The 14,512-nt window shown below is 39.8% G+C and overlaps 1 protein-coding gene across 5 annotated transcripts in view; it reads left to right on the top strand.

Moving 5' to 3' along the window:
• The window catches only part of Large1 (LARGE xylosyl- and glucuronyltransferase 1), a 573,700-nt gene that overhangs the window by 470,124 nt on the left and 89,064 nt on the right, over nucleotides 1-14,512 (top strand). For all 5 annotated transcript variants that reach the window (XM_026777408.1, XM_026777405.1, XM_026777407.1 and 2 more), the window contains 2 exons: nucleotides 5,920-6,032; nucleotides 8,647-8,772. In XM_026777408.1, the coding sequence (XP_026633209.1) occupies nucleotides 5,920-6,032; nucleotides 8,647-8,772 (239 nt within the window). The remainder of the gene's footprint in view (nucleotides 1-5,919; nucleotides 6,033-8,646; nucleotides 8,773-14,512) is intronic.

Genomic DNA, 14,512 nt, shown 5'->3' with positions numbered 1-14,512 from the left:
TTGGATGTTCACCTTCCTAGACCAGGATGGAGGGGGGAGGACTTTGGACTTTCCACAGGGCAGGGAACCCTGACTGCTCTTCAGACTTGAGAGGGAGGGGGAGAGGAGTGGGGGGGGAGGAGTGGGAGGCTGGGAGGAGGCGGAAATTTTTTTTCTCAAAAAATAAATAAAGAAAGAAATAAAGAAGGAAAGAAAGAAAGAAAGAAAGAAAGAAAGAAAGAAAGAAAGAAAGAAAGAAAGAAAGAAAGAAACTAAGAGAAGAAAGGAAGGGAGGGGGAGCTTCCCTTAAGAAAGGTCTTGGTCATGCAGACCTCAGTTGTTTGCCTGATTTAGTGGTTGGTTTTGATTGTCAATGTGACTGGATTAAGAAACACTTGGGCATTAGTTGGGCATGCCGTTGGATGTTCCTTTGAGGGCATTTCCAAGGAAGAGTAGCCGAGAAGGTAACCAAAATGTGGGCAGTAACATCCCTATAAGCTAGGATTCCATTCTGAATTAGAAGCGGGGGAAGGTGAAAAACACCTGCATATCTGCATTCTCATTTTTCTGCTTCCCAGTATTCTGAAATGTGAGCAGGCAGCCTCACACCCCTATTGCCATGGAGCTTCAGGGGCCACAACTTCTCACCATTATGACCTAACCATGACCCCTCAGACTATGAGCTAAAATACTTCTTCCCTTAAGTCACTTTCATCATGTATTTGGTCATAGCAACAAGGAAACTACTACTGTACTGAGGAAGTTTTCTTTTAGTTCTCCTTGCTAGGAAGTGCTAGTCCTATACTTGCTGAGAGATCTGTTGGGTGTGCTCACATGCAGGAAGAAGACAGTTGCTCTAGCTTTCAGCAAGTCCTGATACCAGTCTTTCCGGTCTCCAGCCAGTAACCATGGTCACTTACACAGGATCATGCCTGCCATCATCATCACACAGGACAGTCTTCAGGAAGCTCTGACATTTCTGTCCTGCCAGATCTGTACAGGGGCCACCTGCAGATGCCCTAAGGTCTCCTTCCTTCTTCTTCCAGAAGGAACTACTTTATATTGGATTGAGAACTCTGGTAGAACTGGGCCTCCCCTGTTTACATATGAGCATGTTTGAACACGCACCCACACACATACATACATGGAGCAAAATGACATCCAATATGATTAATTTTGCAACTGATAGCCATATGTGAGCCTTAGTCTTCATCTCTAAAATGAGGAACATTTCTCAATCAGAGGTCACATAAATAAAGAATCCAGACTCTTGTGGACAGCAGTTACCAGGTAGACGCTAGCTAAGTGTCTCTGTCTTCAGCTATATCTCCCTTTAATAGTACAACAGAACCCAATATTTAACCCAAAACAAAGCAGTGTTTTAAAGGGTACTTCTCTTTCTCCTCTCTCATAGATACTGTCTTGTTCTCCTTGCCATTTCGGGTGTGAGCTTCACTACATCCTCAGTTGGTACAGAAGATAACAGCCCTGCCTTCTAATCCATAGATAAAATATAGTCTACCACTAGACCACATGTCCACAGGAGAAGCCTTTGATTATTTATTTGTTTATTTATATCATGTTGGTCTCTTCTGCTTCTGGCATGACAGCTGTTAATAAAACCCTGCTTGGCCCCACACATCCCAGCCAATTGCAGTAAAAGGTCCTGCCAAATTTAAGGCCACAACCTCTGTGCATAACACCCTAAGGCAAAGGGCAGGCTCCACACTCCTGAACACCAACAGTAAATCTGGAAATGGGCAGATAATACAGCAGCAAATGCAGACAAAGGCCAAAGTCAAGGTTTTTGGCACCACCTTCTGCCCTAGTGCCAAAGAATGAGCACAGCATTTATTGAAGTATGATGTTGAAAAGGTCCTATTTCCTATGGTACCAATTCTGTAATTTGAATCAGAGTTCACTTTAAAGCTTGTCCCAATTTTGCAGTTATGTGCATTAATTTTTATCAATTCCAGTGGGAATTAGGCACATTCCACAAGTTATAATTAGACACCTTAATGAGGAAATGTATATTTTTCAGAACTTAGTTATAATGGCGGTTATGTGCCATTCGTGATTTGGAGGACTGTTGTGGTCAATTAGTGTGTCTCACTATAGCGTGGGGCTAATGACAATAAATAGCAGAGGTTTCTCTCATTCTTAGAAACAAGTGTGTTGACTATTTTTTAGTTGTTTGGAATTCTGTTCTTGAATATGCCACTCTCAATTCTCCTACCTACTTATTACAAACTCCTAGCCCTGGAAGAAAGTAGTATCTGTTAGACGCTTTTGTCATTGTGATTCTATTTGACATCTTAAACTGGCTGTTTTTACTGCTCAATAACATAATTTATGCACGTAATTTTCCATGGGGTGGATCTTCTTTCCTTTACTATTTTGCTTTTTCTTGATTGTGCCCTTTAACTATCACTTTCAATAACCCCGATGGGTTTTCTAATAACCACAGATTGCTTGTAACACCCTAAGTTGAATATTGCCAAAAGAATAGAGAGGTATGGCCCTGGAAATATGTCAGTATTTCAAGTGTCCAGTTCATTAAACAGAAAGAGGATGTTTTTGAAGATATTTAGGGTGGTATGTGGATACAGGCTAGAAAATGAATTCCTAGCTATAGACATCAATTATCAGATTATATTTTCCATGGGTATCATGCCTATTCAATCTTGCCTCTGTTGTGAGATAGTCTCTAGGTTACAAATAAGAAACTGGGGTTTAGACACCCAGTGACTTTTTCAGGGGTCCTTAGCAGTGTGTAATGTTCTCAAACCAAGTTGCTGTAATGTTCTGTCCTTGCATTAAGCATCCTTATTGGTGGCAGTTCCATGTTCTAGAAGGCTCCTTCTGGGCATCAGTCTGAGTGTGTGAAGATATGCATTATGTAAATAATTTGTGACTAATTATAGATTTGTGAGCAAAGACAAATGTTCTTTCCAGCATCTTTTTAATCTTTCTATTAAGCTCTGCTCTTGAGATACGGTAGGAAATACTTATAACCTGATAGATGTTGAATGTCTTTCTCTAGAGACATGCCATTCAGGGAAGAGCATCTTCCCTGACATGCCACGCTTCCTTCCCCTGCCTAAATATCATTCCTATTCGTTTTTATCTAGATAGCTTTTGTTTAGAATTTTCAACTAACTTCTTCTCCCAGCCCAGTTTCAAAAAATAAATAGGTAAATAACTAAACAAGTTAGACAGTACCCAATAAGAAAAAATACCTTAGATTGTCTTCTGACATCCTTATACATACAAACACATGTACACATGTACTTGCCCACATGCCTGCACCCAAACACACATGAACATGCTCATATAAAATATTTTAAATATTTTTAAGTAAACAGTAAATATACAGGCAAGTTAGACTAGAACGTGTGGTATGAAACACACACCAGAAAACCCACCAAGTATTGTTTATTATCATATGGATAGAGATAAAAAATGTGAGGACATACAAAGACATAAAACAACCACCTCAGGAGATTGATTGTGTCTAAAGAAGGGAGCAGGTACAAGGACATGATGGATCTTTTGGTTCATCAATCATGTTTTATTTTTGGCATTTATGGGTGCCCGGGTATAGGGTAAATCTTACATTAATTTCCACAGTTTGTGTTGACTTGAAATATAATCATTATAGAATTAATTTACATCTCATAACACTCTGAAACTGGGAGAGAAGTCTTGAGTTTCTGTAGTTGGTTCTCTGCAGAACCAACTTGATTTCATGTCCTCTCCAAAGAGCCTACCTGTTGGTGTTGAACCAAGTCTGTCACCCTATCCACCAAGACATAGTACCATTTAAAAGTGCTGATGCTAAGCTCAGACTCCATAGTTTATAGATTCACATAGACCTCGGCTTTTAAGAATGTTCCTTAAAAATTTTTATCACTACCTACAGCTTGCCCAGCCTCTCTTTATATATTAGAGTATTGACTTTATCCATTTTAAATTAGCTTTTTCAATAAGAGTTGATGAAGTCTCTCATACACTTAGATTGGGTTCTGCTTTTGTCTTCCTTGTCTTATATCACTATATTTTTCTATTTTGTATCTCCCCCAAAATTACTTTATTGTCCTCCCAAAATAAATAAGACTCTTTTACTAAGCAGTTTTAGCATGAAAGTAAGAGATTTTGTTATGACATTTTCATACATCTGTATCATTGGCTTTGGAGTAAGGCACACCCATATTGGTTTGCCTGTTTTTCAACTCTAAATTAGATATGTGCCTAAGTTAGCCTCTCAGTTTCCCCTCCAGCTAAATAAGGATGACAGTTGTTTTCAAAGGATCTTGGAACATTGAAGAAAATGATATTCAAGAACAGCCAATATGTATGAAGGAGATAGGCAGTCAGTGTACTGCACCTTGTGACTCATAAATACACATCTCTGTATTACTCTACTCTTCCAAATGTGTCAAACTTTCTCTGCCTAAAACCTTCTGTAAATGATGAATATACTTTTCCTACAAACGTGTACCACTAGAATAACTAAAAAGTGTTAGAGTCAATATATGTATCTGGCTGGAAGGAGGAAGTCAGTTATATCTAGGTGTCAACTAATTTTTTACCTGCCTAGACAGTGGCCCATCTCCTCAATTAATCATAATGAATTGGATTGCTTTGAAGACCCAAATGTGTAGCAAGTCCCTTCACTACCTTGGCCATGTGGCCTCTTCTGATTATGGCTTTTTCTGTCCACGTGGACTGAGTTGTTAGTAGGTAGCTGCCTCCAATTCACTCAACTAAGCCAAATTACATGTTCCTTGTTAGAACTATTTTGAATTTTTGGCCTTAATACTATATTTAATTTTTTTCCCTTTTTCCAAATGCAAGAATGGATTCAATGGAAAACTACCCTATACCCTGCCCTACTTGCTCACATTCATCCCTATAAAAACACACCATGAAAAAAAGATGAGAAGGAAGTAATAGGCTCTTGTTAATAGTTTCTTATGAACACAAAACTTTGACATTTGCATTAAAAACCCAACATGAGCACTGCCTTTCCAATAATTGACACGCATATTAATTATCATTGACCCAAGGAAAGCAGTTCTCAAGTAAGGAACACTTAGGCAAGGAGGTGTGACTGGTCAGTTCTGTCAAATAATGTACTTAGAAGGGGTTAAAATGACGCTTATAGGTTTAGCACTTGCTCTTGAACATCACTTGAGTTCTATTCCCAGCACCCACACAGCAGCTCAGAGCCTTCTGTAATTCAAATTACAGAAAATCAGGGACCCTCTTCTGGTCTCTGTGAATACCAAATGCACATATGCATACATGAAGGCAAACTCTCAAACAAAAAGAAATGTTTAGTAAGTGAAACAAAACATGTAATTGGAGTAAAGTAAAGTTGTAGAAAAGTTGTATTTTTCCTGAAAAAAAGCAAATGGTGTGTGTTGTGCAAGTGCCACTTATCAGCCATACTAAGGGTGCGTTCGTATGAAAGGAAGCTACTTTTGTGAGAAATGGAATGCACATGAAGTCGACAGCACGATCTCTTGTTATTACTGTGATATAATCTGTAAATAGTAAATAAATAATAGAAACTTATTGTTTTAATTCAATAGTGCAACTATCACCACAAAATATCTCCAGAAAGTACTAAGCATTACTCATTCACCTTAATACTCTTTCCTATGTAGTGAGGATGTTTCAGAGATGTGATTTTGTTTTACACTTTGTAGCGGCTTAAATGAAGGCAGACAGAAATTGTAATAATATATACACTTGTTCAGTATCTGGCAGAGCCTGGTGCTGAGGCCAAGACTCATCTTCAAGCCATGCACCCTGTATGGTGAAGGCTCACTCCTGAGATCGTCCTTTTAGGTGATTAGGCTGTCCCAGAGTGGCTAGTGTCTCTAGTTCCGTCTCATTGCTGCTCTTGTTCTTCTATCCTATGCTGTTGCCCAGGAGTCATACTATTGCTTCTGGATAAGCTGCGCAAGATGAAATGGGAACAGATGTGGAGGCTGACAGCAGAGAGGGAACTCATGGGCATGCTGTCTACCTCTTTGGCTGACCAGGTGAGTGGCCAATGACAGGAATCCTTACACCTGAGTACCCTCCTCTTAGTGCTGTTGTATTGTTACTACAGTAAACGCTGAGAAAGGGTTTTTTGTTACCGTTTTGTTTAGTTCATTGTTTTCTTTCTCAAACAGATTCCCAGGGAATACTCCATTCTGTTTTGAACTAGCAATTCTTCTGCCTCTGTTTCCCAAGCTCTGGGATGGGCGTGTATATGCCACTATGTCTAGATTATGCGGTTCATTTTGGATCATAGTTAAGTAGTTAACCCATAGTTGGTTGACCATATTGCTCTTGGTCTAAAACCATAACACTGCTGAGCAAATGGAGGATCTTACCTATCTGCTCACCTTACAATAAGGACATCAAAGAAGACACTAAGGTTCCACAGTCCCCCTCACATGTGTTCTTCCAGTGGCCTTAAAACTTTCCACTATATCCTACCTATCAAAGGTTTAAGCACCTTCAGTGGTAATTCAGCATTTAGGACTAGTAGTTTAGCATGTGGATCTTTGGTACAATATTCCAGATGCCAAAGCACAGCAGAACTGGTCTGTTTCTCAAAGACTTCTGTATTTTTTTATGTACACAATATTCTGTCTGTATGTATGCCTGCAGACCAGAAGAGGGCACCAGACCTCATTACAGATGGTTGTGAGCCACAATATGGTTGCTAGGAATTGAACTGAGGACCTCTGGAAGAGCAGGGAATGCTCTTAACCGCTGAGCCATCTCTCCAGCCCCCGAAGACTTCTGTTAATAATTGAATGGTCTCAAGTCATTGTTTCTTTCATACACTCCATCAAAAGACATTCAGTGAACATTGTATACTAAGACATTTAGGAAGATAACAGTAAAGGACCCAATATTTTTTCTTTATTTACTTTATGTGTAAACTTATTTTGCCCACGTGTATGTCTCTGGACTTCATTTGTACCTGGTGCCCATGGAGGCAGAAGAGGCTGTCAGATCCTCTACAACTGAAGGTTACATGTGCCTATAAACCTCCATGTGGGTGCTGGGAATCAAACCTGGCTCTTCTGGAAGAGCAGCCAGTGCTTTAAACCACTAACCCGTGTTTCAGTGTTAAAGTCTTTACTCAGAAACTTCATTGTTTATGGAATCAGACTCACAAGTGGATGATAGTCTGCTATGTGAAAAGGCATCAATACTATCTTTACCACCAGTGTGGAATGTACATGCTCCCTATGACCAGAAAATGCCATGGTGTATTTCCCAGATAATTCACATGCATCTGCGAAGCAGCATGCAATGTGTAGGATAAAGCCATTATTGTGACTCTCATCCTGGTAGCCCTAAACACAAGGGAATATCATTTCAGCAGGGAAAAAAAGAGAAATTAAGCAGACAGTCTGAGAACGTCCTTCAACTCCAACAGATGATGAGCTAATTTTATAAAAACACATGTCTCATTTTGATTGGGAAAGGCATGAATCTATTTGACCTCAGAACTCAAGACCTCTCACTTAGATTTTACCTTCTTGTGATGGTGCTGATCATCTTAAGATGTGAAGATGCTTTCTCTGGGTTTTCATTTCTTCCTTTCCGAAATTAGTTCATGCCTCATGAGTCCTTTGTCAGAGTCCCACAAAGTTTTCAAATACAAAGAGGAAACAAGAAAATCTGCAAGGTTATATAACTTTTTAATTCTTTTTTTAAAAGTATTATTATTCAGTATTTCCCTAGGAGACAAAAACTGACCTCCTTTTCCAAGCAATGAGATATAGCTTGGAAAACTAAAATAAAATAACTCAGATGCTGTCTAGGACCTGAGGCAAAAGTTGTCCGCTGTCCTTATATTTCAAGTTAGGTAGCAGTGACCTGAGTGTATGCCCCCAAAGTTAGCAATTTGTGTGTGTGTGTGTGTGTGTGTGTGTGTGTGTGTGTGTGTGTGTAAAATATGTCCAATGAGGATAGTTTGTTTAGCCATCTTGTGCCATGAAGGCCCATAATTCACCTCCCAGAATCACCTGTCAAGTAGCGGGTTAATAAGTGAGGTTACATATTAGGCTTGAAGGGAGCTCAAAAATGGTTTAAAACATTCACATTCCTTTTCTACACAACTTGGAATAGGAGTTTGAAATAGGGAGTTGCATTCTAGGTACTGTGGCCTTCAGAAATTCAATGAGCATCCATCACTAGGCCAACCAAAAGCCCTGAGAAAGAGCTACTTGAAATAAGGGTCTATCATTTGTCTCAACCCTCAGGATGAGTTGAGCCACGTAGCATCACAGTGTTTCCTCTCATGAAGGCTCAGGATATGACAGGGCTCCTACCTAGAGTAGGATAAGGGGAAGATAAGAGACTTGATTTATTTCATGATAGTCAACACGGGAAAGTCATTACCTATCAGCCCAGTGTGACGTCACTGGGTTATGACCAGCTGGGCCCCCAAGCATCAAGTGAGATTGTTTGGCCTATGACATTCCTCTGCTCCTACCCAGACGTTAACCATTGGTTCCTGAAGAAAGCAGTAGGGAAAACTGTCCACAATGGGAGCAATCCTATTTCCAGAGCATGGTATTTGAGAGATGTCCTCCTGTAAGTTAAACCTGTCCACTCACTTGACTGTGTCCTTGGCTTTTATTCCAGGATATTTTCAATGCTGTCATCAAACAAAACCCCTTCCTGGTGTATCAGCTTCCCTGCTTCTGGAATGTACAGCTGTCAGACCACACTCGCTCTGAACAGTGCTACAGAGATGTGTCTGATCTAAAGGTGGGTCAAGAAGTGTCCTGGTGGGACGTGGTTCATATCTTCGGTTTACTGTAGTGATATTTCATTTGTATTTCAATAAATGAAGGTTACCTGCAGATCAGAGTCTAAAACAACCCCACTGGTCAGCCTTACAGATCAGGCAGTAATAACACACACCTTTAAACACGGTATCCACACTAGTTTGCCACAGTAAGTAGACAGTAGTGGTGCATGCCTATGAGCCCAGCTCTAGAGAGGAATATAAAATGAGAAGAGACAGCTTTCAGTCTCATTCTGAGATTCCTGGAGGTAGAATCACCATTTCAGACTGAGGTAGAGGTAAAAGTCAGTGACTGACTGTTCTGCTTTTTACACCTTCAGACTAAATCCCAATATCTGTCTCTGGGTTTTTATTAATTGTGCTACATACTCCTGTGATGAGCATAGAGAAGCTGGGTACGGGGACTGGCAAGGAACAGTTTTCTGTAAGCCTGTGGACATGTGGTGGAAGATGTATGGTCCCAGGAGAACAGGAAGAAAATGATTTTCCTCTCTGCTGGTTCTTTTCTTTCACACTCTTACTTAGGATTCCTGGAAAGTATAAAGCCCCTGGAATAAAGAACCAGCTTGTGTGGACTTCTCTTCCCATATGCTGCCAGCTCTTCTGGTTCATTCCACATTCCCAAATCTATTGATTTAACTCAAGTAAAAACATTTGTGGAGAGGTCCACTATGTGCCAAGTGCTATATGTTTGATGTTAATTACTTCCTGCTTCCAAGTCACATTTTTAGAAGGGCAGAGAATCGTGGAAGGAAATAAATAATGCAGGAGCTGTGACAGATCTAGAAGGGGCTGGGTGAAGAAAGCCAGCACAAATGTCTCATTCTCCTGGAGGAGATGGGACTGGGCAGAGAAGCCCAGTACCAACTGCTAAAGAAGGCCCGACTTTAAGATGACAGCAGGGCAGGGCATATTGGCTGTACATAATGTCACAAGACAAAATATTCTAATTGTGACTGTACTCAGCACCTATGTATTTAGCCTGTGAGTTTATACATTGGATGGAGGTTCACTCATTTTCCCTGACTTAACTAAGTACTGTGATTGCCTTCAGTTCAGAAAGTGATGCCTAGGATACCTCAGATGTCCTCTAGTGTATGATGTCATCAAGTCAAACTGTTTTTAGAGCAAGGTGGAGGTAGAAGGAGAAGCCTTAGTGTACAGATGGAAACCCTGACTTGTTCCTAATGACTCACTGCCCCACACTGCCAAAAGAAAAAGAATCTTGAACCTTGTTTTCCTTTATCATTTTCTACCTTCGTTGTTGAGGCAGGGCACATGCTGAACCTGTAACTCACTAATTGCCAGGATGATTGGCCACTGAGTTCCCAGGAATCTTTTTGTCCTCCCAGTACTGGAATTATAGACATATATCACTATGCCTATGTTCTTTTTCATATAAATACATGTACACACACACACACACACACACACACACACACAAATAATCAAGTAATTTGAATTCTTTAAGGATAGGGCAGGCTCAATGATATCTTTTTGCCTATATTATTAAATTATTATATTCTGACCCCTTTTAGATTAACCAATGCCACCATTATTTCAATTTTTAAAAAAATCTTTAGATTTCATACTACGTATTAGAAATCATTATGGTATTTTCAAAGTTATGTTTCATTGGCTTCCCTTCCCCCCAACCGTACCCACCCTCTGCTACCTTCAGTTCCTTCTTCCCTTTTGTAAGCTTCTTTCCCAGTCTTTCTTTTTTATAGCCCATTTGTCCGTTTGCCTACCTCAGTATCTATTTTACCCTTTCTTTGTCTCCTTTCTACTTTTGAGATGTTACCCATGATTACACACACAGACACACATACGTGTATGTCATGCATATGTTCATATCTATACGTTGATGGCTAGGAAGTTTGTATGAAAGAGAATGTGCAGTTTATGCCTTCCTAGGTTTGAGCCTCTTAACTTAATATACTTTCCAAATCCATCCGTTAGAACTTCTTTTGAGATACTGTCTCACCCAATCAGAGCAGTATCATCAAGAAATGTCATAACAGATGCTACTGAGGACACAGGGGAGGAGAAGCCCTAATTCAGTACTGAAATTTGCAGGAAAATGGATGAGCTTACAAAGGATAATATTAAACAGAATATTTTCTTTTGTATCTATCTTTATGCTCTTTTTTGCCAAGACAGGAAAATCTAGTGTTTTCCTTGCTGAAGTCCATCATCATTCATTTTGGTGAAGGTATCTTGAAAGAGACTTCTAAGATCTTTCCATGGAGTTTAGAGAAACTTTATTAAGCCTTGCTATCACAAGGGTTTGAACAACAACAATAAAAATAAATACCCCATTTTTGGGCACTGTATCCATGTCCCAAGTGATCTGTTTTGAAAGGACTTGGTAATTCCTAATACCTAACAGTTAATACTACTCAAAGCGTAAAGCCTGGGCAGTATGAACTTCTTCCTTCTCTGCAGTGGTAGTTAATTCATTTTTCCACATAATGAGAATTCATTCTTTTTGTGAATGCTCAGTTATAGTAAACCACCTATTTCCAGGTTTTCTAATGGATGATCTCACATTGGGAGCAGAAATGTAGCTCAGCTGTGTTGCCATCCATTTGAGCTTGTCTTCATAGGTGTCCTCAGCTATTTTTCTTTATAGATTTTTTTTAAATATAAACTTTCTGAAAGAATCTAAGACTGTAGAAGAACGGCAGAGCCCCACTGTCTCCCATCTGGTTCCATCCTGCCTCCTGCGACAACGTTCCTCCAGTGGCACACTAGTCAAAACTAGCCAACCCGTCTTCATACACTCCTGGTAACTAACTAATCCTTGGGCTAGAAAGAGCCTGGGATTTGTGCAGTTGCCTAATGTCTGTATATATTCTGTCCATTTTGCCCTAGGCACCTTTTTTCCTTGGTCTCACCAGCCCTCAGTGGCCCAGTCTTTCCTGGTTTCTTGTTACTGACACAGGGGTTTTGTGGAGTGCTGCTTAAGGCTTTACAGTCTCAGGAGGAGACATTGAAGTAAAGTGCCCTCCTCAGCTCATCCCATCAGAAGAAATTCGACTTCCATGGAGGATATGGCTAGGGACACTAACTATTCTTACACAGTGAAGGCCAGTACTATGAAACTGCTGTTTTTCTCTTCCACACTTTATTATAACTGAATGACTAATCCACCCTACATCAGAATTGGGGGATAAAAAAGAAAGGGTATTGTCTATTTATATTAATTAAGATTGCTTTACAAAAAAGATTCATCAGTCATTTATGTGCATTCACATGGACTAGGGCATATTCATTTTATACTTTGGACTGTAATATAAAAACCTTTTAAGGTATGCACTTTTGAGAATTATCTTAATTTGATATTATCAAGTAATATAATTTGGTATATTAAAAATATATATAGCAGTATGAGTAGGTGAATACGTCCCTGGCACATCAAACTCCACTATACTTCACTAAGTTAAAGGCACCATTCACTACTGTCTACATGGATAAGATTAAATTTGAGGGTTCAAATACCCTAGGCAATAAGATTCTCTCTCTCTTTTCTACTTTCTTCTATCATTTTTTTCCTTTTCCCTCTCTTCACTTCCTTTGTGTTCTCTGTTATGGATGGCAGAGTGCCTTCAGGGAGCCTCTAGCCAGCATGCTATTCAACAAATATCCAGTGCATCTTGTTAACCACTGCTTGTGCAGTGGTGAAGGAATAATGCAGACTTTTCCTCTCCGTGAATTTATGTTCTCAGGAATACAGTCCTCCAAGAAGAAAACAGATGATGGCTTTGGTCACTATAGGTAGTATGATGGATTATGCAGAAATCAAAGCAGCATAGAACCAATGGTTCTGAATGGCAGAGAGAAACCATTTTTCTTTTGATGACTGTACAGAAAGACCCTGTTAACCTTTCAATGAGATGTAAGTTACAATATAACCATTTCAGTGTTTTTATGAATGGTTAGGACTGGCTGGTTGGTCAGTGAATCATATATCATGAATATGATAAGTTGAGTGTGACCACAGGACCCAGTTCTAAAATGAATGCCATGCTGGGCAAACAGGAGAGCAGTGGGGAACCACTGCAGAAGATGCCTACTGAAAGCAGCTGCTGCTCATAGACTCCAAGCGGTGAATCATATGTTATGTACAGTCAAATTGACAGCATTCCTCTGGACTCTTGTCCCAGATGTCTTTCAACCAACCTAGTCAATCCCTCTGCTGGAGCTTCCATGCCTTGCTCTAGTGGTGTCTGGGCCTCGCTCTTTCCTGTCCACATCAGCACACACTACTGAGAAACACACTAGGGATTCTGCAAATGTGACTGCAGTTTAATAATTAATTCCACAGAGACAGGAAGAGCACAAAGCTGATTTTCACTCACAGATCTTGCGTTGGTAGTTGGCGAAGAAGCAATGTGAAGGAATTAGTACAGCTCATGTTTCTTCTCTGCTATCTGTGTTCCAACAGGAATTCTTCACACATAACAAGTCCAGTTCAGATTGACTTTTATCTCAGAAGAAAAATAAAAGTAACAGGAAGGAATAGAGGGAAGTGAGAGAAAGGGAAACATTGACCATGTGAACACTGTGGAATCTATCTGGATCTGAGGACTCCTCATATCTCCAACCCTGGATCTTAGCAAAGCTATCCATTTTATTAGTCTTAGTTTTTTTTTCTTCTGTCCAAACTCTACCTCCTTAAACAGGACAGCAGCATGAGTTATGCACCTGGGATTTATGCACCATCCTAACATCTAGATTTTTCAGACAAGTTGGCTAAATAACTGGAGATCTGGATTGCTCTATCCTCCTCATGGGTTATGGTTTATTTTTTTTTCTGGGAAGTACTTTTTACCCCCCCCCCCGCCTTTTTTGGACTGGGACTTGAAAAAAATAAGAAGGAGCAGGTGGATCTCTGAGTTTGAGGCCAGCCTGGCCTATAAGTTCTATTTTTTTAGGACAGGCTCCAAAGTTACAGAGAAACCCTGTCTCAAAAAAAAAAAAAAAAAAAAGACAAAAAATTAAAAAGAAGAAGAAAGAAAGAAAAATCTAAGAGTCAAAAACATTATATTTATTTCATAACAATATCCCAAGTAATAATTACTTGTCTATTATCTTTTCTATTATCATAATAAAACACCATGGCTAAGGCAACTTAAAAAGGAAAGCATTTAATTTGTCTTATAGTTTCAGAGGGCTGGAGTCCATGATGATAAAACAAAGGTATGGCCACAGTAGAAGCTAAACATTCATATCTTTATCTGCAAGTAGGAAGCAGAGAGAAGAGAGAGGGAGAGAGGGAGGGAGACAGAGAGAGACTAAGAGTACCTCTCCCAGGGACATTCCTTTTCCAGAAAGGCCACACCTCCTAATCCTTCCCAAACAGTTCCATCGCGTGGGGACAAAATTTTTAATATATAAGCCTATGGGGCCATCTCATCTAAACCATCATACCTAGTGATTGCTAAGATTGAAAAGAAAAAAAAAAGGGATGAAGAGATTGAAGCACTGGAACAAACTCACAAATGTTGACCAGGCCTCGTTTTGTGCTTAATGTTGAACTCAATGCGAGTCTTGTATTCAAAGATTCAAAAGTCCAGGCTGTCTCACAGTATTATTTTAGCTGGTATAGACTTCCCTCATAGAAACAGCATAGTGGAGTATGTATAGAACTTCCCTCATAGAAACAGCATAGTGGAGTATGTATAGAACTTCCCT

This window comes from Microtus ochrogaster, unplaced genomic scaffold (genome assembly GCF_000317375.1).
Source record: "Microtus ochrogaster isolate Prairie Vole_2 unplaced genomic scaffold, MicOch1.0 UNK63, whole genome shotgun sequence".
Classification (NCBI taxonomy): domain Eukaryota; kingdom Metazoa; phylum Chordata; class Mammalia; order Rodentia; family Cricetidae; genus Microtus; species Microtus ochrogaster.
This window is presented reverse-complemented; position numbering and strand designations above follow the sequence as displayed.